The 17,547-nt window shown below is 41.9% G+C and overlaps 1 protein-coding gene and 1 long non-coding RNA gene across 2 annotated transcripts in view; one reads left to right on the top strand and one right to left on the bottom strand.

The window, feature by feature from the left end:
* Window positions 1-17,547, bottom strand: part of LOC310678760 — a 204,263-nt gene that overhangs the window by 43,201 nt on the left and 143,515 nt on the right. The gene's annotated exons all lie outside the window — the stretch shown is intronic.
* The window catches only part of LOC310677836 (uncharacterized protein), a 45,566-nt gene that overhangs the window by 12,543 nt on the left and 15,476 nt on the right, over window positions 1-17,547 (top strand). Inside the window, exons 7-13 of the mRNA XM_083441024.1 lie at window positions 1,419-1,529; window positions 1,627-1,717; window positions 2,938-3,140; window positions 11,734-11,818; window positions 13,781-13,961; window positions 16,470-16,547; window positions 17,243-17,318. Coding sequence (XP_083297150.1) covers window positions 1,419-1,529; window positions 1,627-1,717; window positions 2,938-3,140; window positions 11,734-11,818; window positions 13,781-13,961; window positions 16,470-16,547; window positions 17,243-17,318 — 825 coding nt within the window. The remainder of the gene's footprint in view (window positions 1-1,418; window positions 1,530-1,626; window positions 1,718-2,937; window positions 3,141-11,733; window positions 11,819-13,780; window positions 13,962-16,469; window positions 16,548-17,242; window positions 17,319-17,547) is intronic.

Below are 17,547 nucleotides of genomic sequence, written 5' to 3'. Positions count from 1 at the left end.
CCCTACAATTATTTTCTTTTATTTGTATGCTTCTGAAATAGCACAGCTGGCCAGTAACCACTGGCGAAAGGGAGAACTTTCAGTGTATTATGAAGAAGCCTGTGATTTTTTGCATCTGTGAGGCTTGTTTGTTTGACGGAACAATCCTAAAATACAACTTCCAGCTGTTTCGATTCCCACAGATTTAGCAAAGGTTCCTACACGCGCACAAAATGTAAAAACAGAAGCCATTGCAGAAGCAAGTGCTTTACAATCCATATCAAGTAAGCTGAAATAGTTGACTTGAGAGGGTTGGCAAGGCACCCAGTGGTGACAGGCCTTCCCCTCATGTCCGCTCAGATATATGTGCAGAGCCAGGCCTGGAAATTGAAAGTGACACTCCAGACATGTCTTTGGGAATACTCTCCCCTTATCTCTCCCGGTTAATGCAGCAGAGGATGAAATGTCACCTCATTTAGCAGCTTGGGTTACTACAACTATCAGTCTTACCCTTCAGAGCAGCAAGCTCATAATTTAGCTTCATCAAGATGCTGTACTCTCCAACATTTCTCCAATGAAAATAGGGATGTCAATAATAATAATAATAATAATAATAATAATAATATGCATTTATTATTTATACCCTGCCCATCAGACTGGATTAAACATTAAACATTTTTAAAAACTTCCCTATACAGGGCTGGGCTGCCTTCAGATGTCTTCTAAAGGTTGTAGACTTAGTGTCTTCTTGGCTCGGGGGTCACATAACTCCATGCCCTCCAACACTTATCTGATGAAAACAGGGGCACCCTAAGGAAAAGTGGGACATTCCAGAGTCGAATCAGAAACCAGGACAGCTTACGGAAATCCAGGGCTGTCCCTGGAAAATAGGAACACTTGGAGGGTCTGAGATGGCACCTGTTGAAGACCTTTCTATTCACACACAAACACACCTGTTAAGGAACTTATGGCTTCATATCTGGGCCTTCTAGTTTTAAACTGTGCTTTAACCGTGCTTCAGCTTCTTAAATGAGTTACTAGGGGTGAGGAACATTCCCTCATGGACAGCATGACAGTGGTGGACAGGGCCAGGTACAAATGTAGGCATAGAAATGGCTGTGAATCCTACCTCTGTATTGCAGGTTACATTCCAGCCACACAAAAGTCTATTCACAAGAATGCACACACCACACATCTTTCCTCCTTTCCAGCAAGCAAGAGGCATAGTCATAGTTCAAGGACATGTTCCAGACAGGCAATGAAAAATGTAATTTTTGCGAGGGTTGTGTGGCCTTTATAGAATTCACAGGGCCAAACAGAGGCTTGGAGGGCCACATTTTGTGCCTGGGCCTGAGATTACCCCTGTTATACTGTAATGTAGCTGAGTCCCGAGTCATTTGGGTTTGCCCTAATTTATTATCTCTTTGGTCTATACTTAGGCTGTTCGCACCTATGGGAAGGAAACTATCATGACTCAGATTCTGGACAACTTGGATTTCTATGTGTTGCCTGTCTTGAATATTGATGGCTACGTCTACACTTGGACTAAGGTGAATAACATACTTGTTTTCTGAATATGAAGCTCAACGCTTGTTTATGAATATGTAGTCCTGCAAAACTGACATTCACAAATATACTGCATTTCAGTCTCGCATGTGGAGGAAGACTCGTTCTCTAAATCCCGGCAGTAGTTGCATTGGTACTGATCCTAACAGAAACTTTAACGCCAAATGGTGCAGTAAGTACATCCTGAGAAGAAATATATTGCCCAATTCTAACTGACTCATTCTCCAAGTGCAGGAGTGCCAGTTCTAGTTAGGTCCACAGTTCTTGGCACAACCTCTCAAGTTCTAGAGCTTCCATAATGTGTGAGGTTTCAGAGGGTGAGGATATTACCTAGAGGGCCACATTCTCTTGTTGAGAGAAGCTGAATTCCTGAGCATTTATTTTCAGTGTGAGATTAAGGCTGCAATCCTATGTCCATTTACCAAGGAACACAATGGGACTTGTTTCAAGGAGCACAATGGGACTTAACAGATTTATAGAAACTGCTCGGTGTTTTTAGTCAATTTTGCTGAGTTCCCTCAGACCTTTAAAAGTCTTGGTTCATGTCAAGCATTTTTCATTCTGAGATGCGTCAAAATGACATTCAGTAGATTCACAGACTCATACCCTGACATAGATTAATGTTAAATATAGCATTTCAAAAACAGCACGAGAAACTGACTTATTTCGTCAGTCTTCATAGCCCAGTATGATCTACCCCGGGGGACTCTGGGAGAGGTCTTTCCTGGCGATTGCAACTCCAGGCTTTCCTAGTGCAGATTATAGGGATGGAAACTGAGACCTTGTGTGTGCAAAGGCATGTGCTTAACCCCTAAGCTACAGGCTCTGAGCTGTAATATATAGGTAACATTATAAGGCACTGTGGTTGCCAGGGAATAATGGTCTTTCCTGCTTTCGTATACATAGCAGTTGTGGGGAAAGAGAGAGAAACAAAGGACTGGATTCAACTAAATAGTTCCACTAGCAGCAGCCAGCACACAGGTTCCCACTATCACAATAGAGCTTTCTCATTCTCTCCCTCATGCCCCCAATCATCAGTGGGAGGTCAGGAGAACCTCAGAACAGGGCATGATGGGAAGGTCAACCTGCTGGAACATTTGTTTTGGCGTGACACTGAATCCCTCCCATAGTCCACAGGACATAGTAAGGTTTTTGGAGCGCCTATTCTGAATCTTCCCTGGAGTGGACAACTATCTAGGACAACACTGTAGAACAGGAGTGTCTCTTCAGCTGCTGCTGAACTGCAACTCCCATCAGCCCCGGCAAGCATGACCAGCAATCAGGCATGATGACAGTTGCAGTTTAGCAACATTTGGAAGGCCACACCTGATCTAGAACCTTATCATGGTTTGCCTCATTCCATGCATCCGTGTTTTCTCCTGCTGCACACAGCTCTTGGGGCTTCAAAAAGGCCATGTGATGAGACATATTGCGGCAGTGCCCCCGAATCAGAGAAAGAGACCAAAGCCTTGGCTGATTTCATTCGACAGAACCTCTCAACCATCAGGGCTTACTTGACCGTTCATTCCTATTCCCAACTGCTGCTGTATCCATATTCCTATTCATATGAGGTAGCAAAGAACAATGTGGAGTTGGTAAGTAGAAACAAAATGGCTGATAACTACTCTGAAGTTAAAATGGTTGTGATGAACATATCCCCTTGGTTACCATTTAGGCTATGGGTTTTTTTTACGATGCATGGATTTCCCTCTTATTGATTGCTTTAGTACTTTTATATCCTGTCTTTCCTCCAGTAAGGAAAGCAGCACATGTGGTTTCTCCTTGATCCTATTTTGTCTGCGCAACAACCCTGCAAATGCAGCCTAGGCTAAAACGCAGCAGGAGCAGCCACTAGGAAGAAGCAATGGGGCACAGCTGGCCTCCCAGCAGCGGTGTTGCATCCACTTACTGGGGCAGGGCAGCAGTGAAGTCAGCTGGTACATGGGTTGGGTTGGCTCCACCAGTGTACTTACAGTGCCCTGACCCCCCACCACCACAGAAAAGGCTTGTTCTCGTGCTGCCCTCCTCTGGACCTCTCCTGGAGGAGCCACATGAAAATGGGCCTCAGATAATGATCACAAGGTCTGGGTCGGTTCATATGGAGAGAGGCAGCCCTGAGCTTCTAAGGTTCTGTGAGTTAGCTCCAACTGAGGGCTCATCCACACTTCCACTTGTCCTGTTCCTTTCCCCTGGGAAAACCAGATCTTTACTGCTGAATTACAGCAATGTAAATCAGGTTTTCCACAGATTAATGTTTGCTCCGATTCGGCACTAAAGAGCGAGTTTTCCCAGGGGGTGTAGCAGGACAAACAGAAAACCACTTGGACTCATGCCTAGAAGGCACAGGACAAGCAGAAAACTGCACCAACCCATGCTTTCTATGCACTGCACAAGCCCTGAGAGCTATAAAATGTGTGGAAAGTATACAGTGATCCAGGAAAACAACAGCTTCATCACCAATTGTTCCATCCAAGCTTCCATCAGTCTTTTAATATAAAGGGACACCGTGAGAACTGGCATTCCTTCTCTGTCTTGGCTGATGCATAGCAATAGCAATTGGCATCAATTCCCAACTAAGACATGCTGAAGACCAGTGGGGTTGTAGCCAGCAAAGTTGTCCTGTCTGCACAAGGACTCCCATTTGCATATTGGAGCATCCTCTCTTCTCCTTCCCCCACCCGACACATCTCAAATCTGTTTTGAGGGTGTACCCAACCCTTCAGAGCAGATCTGGGGGGTGATGAGCTGCACGTGGAAAGGGGAGAGGGATGGAAAGTTTTGTTGCACAACTGGAAGCCCTTATATTCATGGGATGCCTTAACTGGATGCAACCCATTCTTTTGCAATATTCAAAGTCTAGGAACATGATGAGTTATATCCAGCGCTGGTTACTCTCATAGTAGACCAGATGATAAATGCACTTTGTTCTTTGTTGATGGTCCCCTGTAGTTGTTGGTTTTTTCCTTCAAAAGGGCAACAGCATTTCCAGAAGAAAATTACTTCAATACTGTGAAATAGTTATGAGTTGATGTCGCTGGCAGAAAACACAGTTGATGACAAACAAAAGGGAGGGCTTAAAAAAAAAATATCTCTTGCTCATCAGCCAGAAGGCCAAAGCCAAAGCAAAAATCTGGCCCTCTGCAGTGGTAGAATCCTGACAGATTTACAATGTCTCCCAAGTGGAAATATCAGAATTTTGAGGCAGAAACAGAGAGAATGGACAGATTAATGGTTTTACCCTGGACATCTGGCACTGCAAGCCTCTCTCTTTTTCCATTAAAAAGGGATTTTGTTTTTGTGTGCTATGCCAGATTATGTTTTTTCTCAAGACACAAAGTTGTTATTCTGTAGAACCTAAGTCGTTTCCCCCTCGTTCAGTTTGCCTTTGATTCTGACAAATATGTTTCTAACTTCACACGTTGTTTGGTCTAAAGCAAAAGAGAAGCTTAGGTACAGTACTTCTATGTCAAACAAAAGTGAACCTAAAAAGATTGATGAGGGCATTATCAGGATACTGCCAAAGAGAGTTACAAGAAAACTAAAGACATGGTGTCTTCAAGAAACTATATGTAGGGCCCATAGATGGTATCATTTGTTAAAGTCTTAAATACCTTGGCCTTATTTTTCAGCCAACAGAAATATGTGAAGGATAAAGTGTCTCAAAGTGCCAAAATTCTGACACACTTTTTCCATACAAAAGGTGGCAATTACATACTATTAGCATTTGAAGTTTTTAAAGCGAAACCCCTAGCACAGTTATTATATGGGGCTCCGATTTGGACAGTCGCTCACCTTGGATCTACAGAAGCTGTTCAATCTAAGTTCCTAAGGCAATTTTTTTTCTGTTTCATCCTGTGTTCCAAATGCTTCATTGCACTTGGCTGCTAATCTCCCCTCTGTTGAATTACAGACTTGGTGTAGGATATTTAATTATTGGCTTCGGCTAAATTTAAACCCCACCGGTCTACTACCCTTAGTATCACAAGATTGTCATGAGAGCATTTGGACTAAAATTTTCTGGTTTATCACCACAACAGTTATTAACACTGGGCTTCAGTAAAGCAAATAATTTAAGTAGACAGCGTCTATATGATATCAAACAACAGAATGAATAATTCGGCCACAATAAGGAAATCTTGTCCATGGTATGATTATTTTCCGCCTAGTCGTTTTGACACATTGGCACCCTAGTTGCAAAATTTAACAATTCCCAAATACAGGTGTGCTCTCACTCACACAAGATTAAGTATACTGCCTTCAGCTGTACTTGAGGGTCAATTTCAAAAAAATTCCACTAGAAAAGCAATTATGTCTATGTGGAGATGGCAGTATCAAATCAGTTGTTCATGTGCTTCTAGCTTGCACTCTTTATAAAGATTTGAGGAGTGAGGTTATTACCCCTCTACTACTATCCATACCAGGTCAATCAACCATTAGTACTGTGTCCTTTCTTCTAGCAGATCAAGATAATCAGATGACAGCAAAAACTGCAAAATTAGTAGGGGCAATAAGAATAAGATATATTATTTGATAACTGGTGTAAACCTCCAGAATGTATTTTGTATAGTTAAGTTTTTACCTCTATCTTCAGTTCAGTTCATTTTATTGCTATGGCTAGTGGCTGATGCAAATAAAGATTCTTCTGATTCTGATTCTTAGGCTGGGATCCAACAAGCTACTTTTGGCATAGTCAAGGAATCAAGCATGACCAATGGGGGTTTTTCCTTTCCCCACCCTCCCCTCTCCCTGTGCACACATGCACTTTGAAGCTCCAGATTCCCATGCCATATTACAAACTTTATTTGAAAGCCCCCTGAGTTTCCAAAGCCGGACATTCAATAAACACAAGTCCAATGTCTCCTTGGGTACATGGAACCAGTTACACAATTCTTGGAACTGTATCCCAGCCAAGGGAAGGCCACAGGCCTCATTTATTTCAGGTTGAGGATTCCTTAATGTTCTTTTGTACAGTTTCCTGGATCATGTTCAAATGTGACCCAATATGTTGCTCCTGGGATATCTTGGTCTGTGGCTGTTTATTCTTTATAGCCGCCACAAGGAAACCTTTTAAAAGCGTGGCTTCTGTCTTTGCAAAATTGTTATTTTTTTAAAAAAGGAGAAGAAATGTAAACACGAACGTTCTTTCTGGTCTGTATCCAAAATCAGTGAATAGTTTGACAGTGTGATTTGCTCAGCACTTAAGGGAATCTTTTTTTTCTCCTATTCTTCCAAGAGCTTGAAAAAGTAGCTTCAGTGAGATTTTGCAAGGTGTAAATAGACTGGCATTTAAATGATTGTTCGGTTAAAAGCCAGACGGTTAAATATTTAAATACCGTATTTTTTGCTCTATAAGATTCACTTTTTCTCTCCTAAAAAGTAAGGGGAAATGTGTGTGCGTCTTATGGAGCGAATGCAGGCTGCGCAGTTATCACAAAAGCCAGAACAGCAAGAGGATTGCTCCTTTCACTGAGATTCAGAATATTTTTTTTCTTGTTTTCCTCCTCCAAAAATTAGGTGCGTCTTGTGGTCTGGTGCGTCCTATAGAGCAAAAAATACAGTAATTTAAATCACCTAACTTAATTATATAAAATATAATAGCAAAATGTAAATATAGTACTCCTGATTTATTCCAATGAATTAATGGGAACTAGTTCCAGCCAGTATGGATTCTGTAGAGTAAAAGTGTGATTTGTCTTTCATTTGATAAACAAAAAGATGCTGTCTAATGTAACATAGTCTAATATTGTATATAGTAAATATGTCTTATAGGCAAAGTGCTTGCATGTTTATTCAGTCACTCTTGTTTATTCAGACTCAAGAAAGTGTGCACAGGGAAAGCAGCTGTGTAACCAGCTCTATAACTAGGGAGCCATGCCAATTGAACAAAATAGAATTTATTTTCCAAGTAAATATGCACAGGAGGAGAGCTCTGAGTTCTGCCTGGAAAAGGAATTATTAGGAGGGCCTAAGGATTTGTGGCTTTTATGTGAGTGTCTCTGGTGGAACAAAGTGCTTATAAATCATCCCAGAAGTGAAGAAGAAAGATTTATCAAAGCGTTATCTTATCTTGGATGCTTATTTTCATTTTGACATCTAATACGTTAAAGAAAAATGTGCATTGCCCATTTTATCTTTTTCCACGTGTGATAAGATGTGTGGTCAAACAACAATCTTTGACATACATGCCTGTTTATCATACTTAACATCTCTTTCCACACCCATCTATTTTAGAAGTGTCATCGTACATCTGAAGGCACAAGACCTTTCCAAATAATCACTGAGTGCATGGGAGAGAATTAGGCTTGCAGCTGTTATCCCTGCCAACCATCTCCACGTGTTCATTTGAAGCCAAAATCTACACAACTCATTCACGTTGGCTCTGTTCACATGACTATTTTGCAGAAGGGATGGGGGACATGTGGAATTCCAGCTCCCATAAGCCCCAGCCAACATGGCCAATGGTTATAGATTTTGGGAGTAATGGTCCAACAGCACCCCAAGAGCCACAGTTGGTCCATTCCTATTTTGCATGGTTCTGGATCACAGGAAAACAGCCTAAGTATGCATGTGTTACTTGTAAATGTGTAGGCTATATTCAAGCAATTTTCATGAATGCATGGAGGTCAGGAATGGGGGGCAATGGGTGTGATCCAATTCTCCCTCTGTTTCGTGTGTTTGATGACTCTCTGAAAAGGGCAATGGTATTAAGAGTGGATGCCTTCATGGAATTTCTTTCCTGTGGTGATTTTTTAAAAGAGGAATCTGGATGAACATCCACTTGGGCATTTATTTTTCACAGTTGTTCGTGCCCAATGAACCATACTATTCCTTTCAACTGCTTGGATACAGTTTTTGAGCATCTTGGAAGCTGAACGTTTCGGAACCCAAAGGCCGAAAACCCAGAAGTAATTGCTTCCATTTTGGAATGTGCCTCAGAAGTCGAGTGGCTTACGCTGTGTGTTTTTCCATTTTCTCAATGGAAATTTCCAATAACCCTTTGTGCCTCGGTTGTAACAAATGTTTCGGAAGTCGAACAGTCTTCCAGAATGGATTACGTTCGACAAGCGAGGTTCCACTGTATTTTTATATACCTGTGGCCTGCCTTGGCACAAAACAGTTGTCACTGAGTCACAATTTGGACAAAAACAGCAACAACGAGTCTTTGATTTGCCACCCTATCAAAGCAAATGGACTCTTGTTGTCTGGGATAGTTTCTGTAGCAGTCAAACATAACACATCCAATTTGTGACCCAGAGCTTAAAGGTTCTTTCAACAATTGATGTCTGGTTTTATTTTATTTTTCCCCTATGGTTTTATATGGCTTTTATTGTATGGTTTTATGTACGATTGTAAACCACTTTGATGGTTGTCTATGAAAAGGCAGAATGCAGCTATGGGTTGTATCCATTGTTAATCATACTCAGAGTGGACCCATTGAAATTAATGGAGATGACTAATTTAAGCCCACTCATTTTAATGGGTCTCCTCTGTGTAGGTCTTCCTTTTATGCAACTCTATGACTGCATAAGGCCCAGGACTTATTTTGTCAGTTTCTTATGTCTTATCGGAAGCACATGAAGACAAAATTCTGCTATCAAAATATAGCTAACCAAACATTTTCTTCTGCAGAAATGTAGAGCTACCTGGTTCTTTTGGAGCTGTCCTTGTTTACTGTGAATTAAGAGTAACTTTTAGGGTAGTCTAAATTTCCCTGAGGCCTGGCAAATTGCCAGCTGCTTGCAGAAGGGAGGTAGCCAGAAAAAAACCACAGATATACCCAGCCTATTTTCAGATGCACTCTAAAGAACCATGAATCAATGACTGGGTCCTTCCAGTAAACACACATCCTTATACATTGAAAAAAAATGTTTCAGACGTATTTCCTCTGTAAAGAGACTACTCTCTCCCTAAGGCAGGAGAAGCTAGGTCCGTTCTAGAATTATCACAGAAGTTACACAATATAGCCTCATGGTAGTTTCTTGGAAGAAATGTGTCATTGGCAAAAAAGTACACTCCCTAGTTTCACAACTTCTTCCACAGTTAATTTTATGGCACCCCTGACACTTCTACATGTACACATGCATTCATGCACACACACAAATGCATACCATAAATGATGTTCAAAAACTGTGTTACTTAGTTGAAAGGACCAAACCAACCTCTCTTCCCAGAAGGATCGACTTTCCTGTTCTTGCAGTCAGGCTGCCCTTGAGCTCTCTCTTAATATTTATATTGAGCTAGTAAAAGTCTATGTATATTTAATCCTTTTTTCTCACAAACATTTCAAGCTTTATTTTGAATGTGGTCATATTTTGGCCTAGGCTCTTAGTTAGATCATCTGGTGGTCCCATCTGTTCCAGCAGAAACAAATCCAACTTGTTCAACCCTTATTTGTGCTAACGCTTAGAAACTTGTAGAATGGTACCTGGTTGTAAATGTCAAATGACTACAGAAAAAAGAAAGTATGATATTTCTGCAGAAAACCCGGCAGCCCTGATGAAGTCATTTTGAAACCTCAGAGACCTAACGTCTTTGTTCTCGCTGCTTCAATGTCTTGCTCATTCCCTCTGCCCCTGTTAATAGATATTATCCACTTTCTAGCATGGAATGTTAGGTGTTTTCTCTTCCTTTTCAGGAATAGATTCATCTATTCATAGTTGACAATCCCAGTCATATTTATATTGGTATCATTTGAGAAGATTTCTCCAAGTATGATAAATCCACACACACCCTCAATCTTTGTTACTGTCATGATAGGTATATTTTAAGTCTGCCTGTTAGGTTTGCCTATTTTGTTGTCGTTAGCTGCCTTCAGCTGTTTTATGGAAAGGTGGGGCATAAATGTGATTAATAAATTAATGGTGGCTGACATGGTTCATCCCATTTACACAGTTAGCATATCTTTACTTTTGAGATGCTAAAGAAAAACAGCTGCAGCTGCCTGAACTCCATGAGAGATCTGAGGGGCATCTTGCTGGCACTCCAGCCTTCACCATCCTTGGTTCCCCAGATGTTGTTAGGTTCCCCAGATGTTCTTGGTTCCCCAGATGTTGTTCCCCTGAATGTTGTCCATGCTGCCTGGACATGATGGGGATTTTAATACAGCAACATCTGAAGACCCCAGGCTGGAGAAAGCTGAACTAGATGGAAATTTGATCTAGATTGGTAAGTCACTTCTTAAATTCCTGTTAGATAGTTGAGTTGCAACATTTTTCTTCATCATGAAGGTTCATGTTCTAGATCTGTCACTGATTGTTTAACTCAATCAACTTCTGACAGATCTAAATCAGCTCCTGGGTCAAGTTCAAACCAGCAGTTGCTTTCTAACTAAGGCAGTAATTTAGGCAGCAACAATGAGGCTGTTGTGATACGGGCAACACTGAACTATTCCCTCTAATCTATTAACTGTCAAAAGGCATGAGAGACCTGCTTCCCTATCTTGTAAGTGAAAACTTCAAGATGTGGTAAGGGCAACGGTAAATAGCAGCACATGTCTTATATCTACTATCTGCAAATCTGAGGTTAAACGGTATGGATTTGAAAGATAAAGCAATCCATGAATGTAAATGTAGTATTAGGCCCAGAATTTCTTTTGAATTGTTAAGAAACCTACCATGAAACACAGTTTCTTCCAAAGCATGCAAAGTCTTAGCAATTAAAAAAAAAGCCTAATAAGTATACCAACTTCTAGATTTATTTATTTTTAAACCTCATAAGTATACAGATTTAGGAATAAACAAAGCATGTAGTTGTTGACTCAGAACTGGAAATCTGGATTGCCACTTAACTTGTTGGAATTTATGGGTTCCTTTTTACACAAATTTGCATGTCTACATACAAGTGTCTGAGCACACGAGTACACAGACTGCCTTGCCATTTTTATGATCACAGTGGAGAGCAAGCAGCTTACTAATTATGACTGCTAAGCCAACAAAAGATAAATATGGAGAGATGTCTCATAATAATGTAAGATCTGTAGGTACAATTTTTACAATATTTCTTCTCACATTCCACCATGTTGCTCTGTTCAAGACTATTAAAATTATGCTGGAGATAACGGATTTAGGAACAGTGTTCAATGTGTCCACATGCAAAAAGGGGACACAATTTCAAGCAAAAGTTTTATAAAAGAGCAACTGGGCTCAGACTTTGGAGTAAAGTTCCTGAATACCTACTTTCTCCCTGTAGAATCGCCTTGCTAAAGAAACTGTTAAAGAGCTGGCTACGTTGCATGGCACAGAATACACATATGGGCCAGGAGCTTCCACTATCTGTAAGTACTGATCTAATGATAATATTACAGTTATAATATAATAATACATTAAAGCCCATAAATTGCTCTTATTGCGGATGTGTTTCTTCCCACCTTCCCAAGAGAGTGCTTTAGCACTAAGCAGAGAGTTTTCAATAAACAAACGAGGATGATGTCATGATGTCATGTCGAGTTCCCTAAAGCAATATTGCTCTTTTTTTCCAGGGCATGTTGTGCTCATCCATCAATTTCTCCCCAGCTGCACTGCTGAGGCACCATTTTGTTTTCAGGTTTCAAATGTGCTAAATGAGTGTATACAGTTGGGCCGTGGGGGAGGGACACCTCAGGCCTGAGAGGCAAAGGCCCTTCTCTTTCTCCCTGGCCCTGGGGACTGTCTCCTGGGCCATGTTCCTCAACACCATAATTCTCACTCACCTTGACCGCTTTTGCTTGGCCAGAATGTGTCCTTTAACTGTGATAACTGCCTCTTGTTTGTGTGGATGGAGGACAGGGAAATATGTGTGCGCATAGAAACCTATGACTTTTGGGTGACTGAAGAAGTCTACTTTATACCGGCCAAGTGTCCCAGAAAAAACGGGACATCCCTTTTCTTCACGCAAGATTGTGACAGCCATTTTGGATGCCGTGATCTCGCACACTCATGCGCCATTCTCTCACCCTCCAAAAAGTGGTTTTTCAGGGCAAGATCACGTGTAGGTCACATGAATCGCCAAGGAGCACATCCCAAAAGACATGAGTCCCAGTTTCTGAAATGAAAATGTTGTGGGTGGCACACTACTGTACAAAATTAAGTCCTATCTGTTGCATCACCCACTTCAAATAAAATAAGAGTCCTGCTGGGATGAGGCCACAGACCCATCTATCCCAACAGACTGTTCTCACAGTGGCCAACCAGATGGTTATACTTTTGCAACCAACTCCAACCCCCTTTTTGACTCTAGCCTAGGGATGTAAGGAGGCAGCAATTTCCATCCCATCCGGGGTTCATCTTGGGTTACATATGGCTGGAACCCATGAGTGTAATTAAGCAATTCTAGTGCATTTCAGTAGAAGGCAATCTTGAAAAACAATGCAAAAAACAATGCATTTATTTATGTAATGTTTGTGGACCAAGAAACCCGATAGTGAATATTGCTTGTACACTAGTGGCCAAAATTGTGGAAACCTTTTGGGGAAAGTGTATTTCTGAGGTCTAATGGCTCATAATACCACTTTTTTGGAGTAATGCCATAAAACTATATATCAGTGGAAAGATAATTTAATGAAGAATGTAATGCAACAAAGTTTGTTCAATTATCTGTATTCTATCAAAGGTTATAGCCAAATAACTAGAAAAAAGAAACATAACTTGCTTAGGTTGATATGCAGTAGTTTTCCTTCATTTGAATGTAGCCAATGAGCATGAGCATTTAGAGAGCCAATCAGGTGTTATGAGCCATCAAACCTCGGAAATACACTTTTTCCAAGAGGTTTCCACCATTTTGGCCACTAGTGTATTCACTTATGTGATTTACATTCCTGACCTCAGGTGAATGTGTGAACTGCAAGGATCGATTCCAACAGAATCCTCTGGCATTCCTACTATAACCCTACTCCCCACCCATGGCTTAGCATATCATCAGAACCTGGGCCCATGGTTTGGGTCCTCATGATAAATCATGAGCTGCAAATCAAGAAGAAACCTATCTTGCAGCTCATGGTTTGTCTAGAATATAATCCATGAGCCCAGGTCTAGACAACACACTAAGCCAAACCATGACTTAGCTCGGAGCAGTGCCGCAGTACCAGAACTGGGGGAAGAGCAAAGTGAGTGCAATCTACTCTCCAGGAGTCCACAGGCCCGCACATTTGTGCTAAACCATGGGTGCATATCAGGGCATAGTGTTTTAAACTCATGAAGTTCAGCTGCATTTGCCAGTGCTTTAGCTCACCAAACATTTTTTTCTTTCTTCATCCTTGCAGACCCTGCTGCTGGTGGTTCTGATGACTGGGCTTATGATGAGGGCATCAAGTATTCCTTCACTTTTGAACTTCGGGACACAGGCCGATATGGCTTTGCTCTTCCTGAATCTCAGATAAAGCCAACTTGTGAAGAAACTCTGATTGCTGTTAAACATATTGCCATGTATGTCCTTGAGCATCTGTACTAAGATAGCATTCCAGAACCATTAAAGAAAGCTTGATGCATCATTATTTTTCTGCTGTGGGTTATTTTGGGTCCAACAAAGATTCGGAAAGCCTTCCCCACACTTTGTTAATGGACCATTGAAATCCTTTGCTCCCGTTTCTGTGCATGAGTATCACAAAATGAAATATCTATAGCAGGAATGGCACACAGGCAGTCAATAGCTTTCAGACCCCATCTGTTACCCCCGTGCAGTGCCATAAGGGCTTATGCAGCTACATTGCAGGAAGGCAGCCCAATGCAAACTGACACACTTTTATTTCATCACAGGGGTTTGCCTAGTATCGCTGAACAGAAATGTTTTGTTCCCATTTGCTAGGGATTGGAGGCCACCACAGCTGGTGTAACAGTGGTCTGTCCAACTGCAATGTGTAATCTATTTACTCCAAAATATCCCACTGTAGTTAGGACTATTTTAGAGAAATGAATTGTGCATTGTAGTTGATAGAATTGCTCAACACGCAGGGGTTTGTGAGCTGTGGAGCCTGTGCTTTACATAAACTCACAAAAACTGGCTAAAGAACAAATTTGCAACCACAACAATTTAGCTAATAGTTCCTGAAAACAAGTCAGTAAGCAAGTACGTACCACGATCCCCTAGCCTAACATGGCTACTTACCAGCAACAAAAGGCCACATAGTAGAGGAACCAGACACTATCACAGGACCCAATAATATTACGGTAATATTTTTCCTTCCACTATGATGCCAATGGCTAGCAATTCCCTTCTCTATTCCACTTAAGGACAAACAGGCTAGTCTCTAAGCAAAAGAATGGGCTTACAATTGTCAGGATGCTTGTGTTATCATCAACACTGCTTTGTGAATGGTTACTATTAGTATAGCATTTGTTGCTGTCTGTACTTTTTGCAATGCATGTCTCTCTGGCCTTACTGCTTACCACCAGCATCAGCCCAATGTGTGACAAGGTCCCAAACCCTCCCGGGATGTTGGAATAAAGACACATGAAACAGTATTTTGGGTTAATGGGCGAAAAAGGCCACAACTTTATTGGTTACAGAATGTGAGTGGTATTGGCTTAGGCTATATCTGACTCCTGCCCATCTACAGGAAGTCTTGGAAGGGTTAACCACCAGTAGGGGGAGCCCTGCTGATACACATCAACTAGGAACTTCCCCAGGGTCACCACTAGGGGTCTGCCATGGCCCTAGCCCCCCGTCTGGGCTTCGGACAGAGACCACGCCCCTCAGATTCCTTTAATGGAATACCCTTGAATTAGGAGGGGTAGGTGATGGCCACTACCTCCCCTCCCCTTCAACCGAATACTCCAATGCCAAAAGGGGGCGAGTCCTTAGCCACAGGCAGTTTAAATAGCCCGCACCATACCCCAGGACCATCCGGATTGGTTGGCCAGGGATGACGCAACTGAGGATCCCCCAATGGCGCTGGGGCTATCCCGCCCTGTGTGTGGGGGTAGGGCTTGCTCCCAGCCCACAATGCCATTTCCCCCAGGAGTGTGAAATGGCTTTCTCCCATCCCAAAACAACCATGCTCAACAGAAACTCAGGCAACCCTTGATGCATCTGATGAAGTGGACTCTATGAAAGTTTGTGGCATGATTGGTTAATACTGTTAAACAGGTATGTGAAGGGAATTCAATTCAGTTTACATTTAAAGGTGAGCCTGCCTCATTCACACTTCCCAAAACAAGATGTGAATCGAAACATAGCCATCCTTTTCAAATCCACACACCTCCAAGGGAGCTAAGGGAGCTGGGCATGTTTAGCCTGGAGAAGAGGAGGTTAAGGGGTGATATGATAGCCATGTTCAAATATATAAAAGGATGTCACATAGAGGAGGGAGGGAGGTTGTTTTCTGCTGCTCCAGAGAAGCGGACACGGAGCAATGGATCCAAACTACAAGAAAGAAGATTCCACCTAAACATTAGGAAGAACTTCCTGACAGTAAGAGCTGTTCGACAGTGGAATTTGCTGCCAAGGAGTGTGGTGGAGTCTCCTTCTTTGGAGGTCTTTAAGCAGAGGCTTGACAACCATATGTCAGGAGTGCTCTGATGGTGTTTCCTGCTTGGCAGGGGGTTGGACTCGATGGCCCTTGTGGTATCTTCCAACTCTATGATTCTATGATTCTCCCTCAAAGCAGTAAAACACCCCCCCCTCAATTATTTCAGTAAGTTTTCAGCATCAATCTTGAACTTGGTCTCCCTAATCCTAGGCCAACTCTCTAACCACTAATTTTGAGCAAGTATGTACAGACTTGTGTGCACTGACGAACCCTAGGGCGCTGTTAATTTCACAGCACATTATTAAACACACACACACACACAATCTTATCTTCATCGCTCAGATGTCAAAATCTGAGTCTCCTTGTAAGCCAAAACTATACTGTTTTTTAAAAAAATGAATAAGCTTTTAAAAAATAACCCAGAGGAAGTCACCTGCTTTATATATATATAACATGCAGGACTGAGAGATTGTGGCCAAAGCAGAATCATGAGGTTCATCCTTTTATTCTTGGGCCTCCTCGTGGCACCTCGGGCTGTTGTTCTCACTCGTCGCTTTGACAGGTAGAAGTTTCTCATTGTGGGAAATCTCCAAAAGGAAAAGTTGCCATAAGTTGGTTTCTCTGCTTAGTAGACTTAAGGGGGCGAGATCTACCAGGATGAATAGCTTAGGATGCAGCAGATCACCACCTCAGCTGGCTAATTCCTGGCTTGGTTGGCATGAAGTTCCCAACGCCAGCTCAACCAAAGATATGCCAGCATAATTTGCTCATTCTGGCTCAACCGGTGCATAGCTGGGGCTGGTATAAGTCCCCAAAAAGAGGCATGGAAGGAGCAGGGTGGTGGGGACTTAACTTAGGCTGGATCCTGTTCACCTCAGTCACATGACAACCCAGCATGGAACATTATTTTAGGGCTTGTTTTCCCTCTACCAGGCTTAGGCAGAGCAGAAAGAGCAGGACTTCTGAGCGGGGCTTGTACCTGGTATAACTTTATTCCAGTTTCATTTAATTTAACTTCCATGCTTTAAGGCAGCTTATTGTGAATTGGCTTGCTTCCTTACTGGCTGCAGCAGTTGGAGAGCACACAATCCAGCGCATTGTTTGTAAGTCCAGTTGAAATGAATGTGTGCTGTGCAACCACACACAAAATAGTCCCTAGCCTCAAAGAACCAAATATTGGGGGGAAGGAAAAGGGCAAGATGTGGCTTAGTTTAATGGCGATTTTCCCTCTAGAAATATGTTTCATTCTCATTGAAGTGAGAAAGTATTTCGGGTGAAACTTCAGAATGAAAACCAAGTGGACTTTCTAAAAGACCTGGCCTCCACAGTTCAGGTGAGATTCTTCTTCCACATGTTTTTCATTTTTATGTTTTTCTCCATAGGTTTTAGCAATGGGTTTTCATCTCAAATATGCACATTCTTTGTCAATGCAAGATCTGGGAACAAATTAAGAGACAATGCCCCATAGCTTGCAAAATCTCCTTTGCTTGAGCAAAATACTCAACATTCACCCGCTTCATTTTGAGTGTGAAATTCTGAAACGTGAATTTCTGTCTCTGAAT

This window comes from Podarcis tiliguerta, assembly GCF_965153285.1.
Source record: "Podarcis tiliguerta genome assembly, chromosome: 5".
Classification (NCBI taxonomy): Eukaryota; Metazoa; Chordata; class Lepidosauria; order Squamata; family Lacertidae; genus Podarcis; species Podarcis tiliguerta.
The sequence above is the reverse complement of the archived record's forward strand: the minus strand, read 5'-3'. Positions and strand labels throughout refer to the sequence as shown.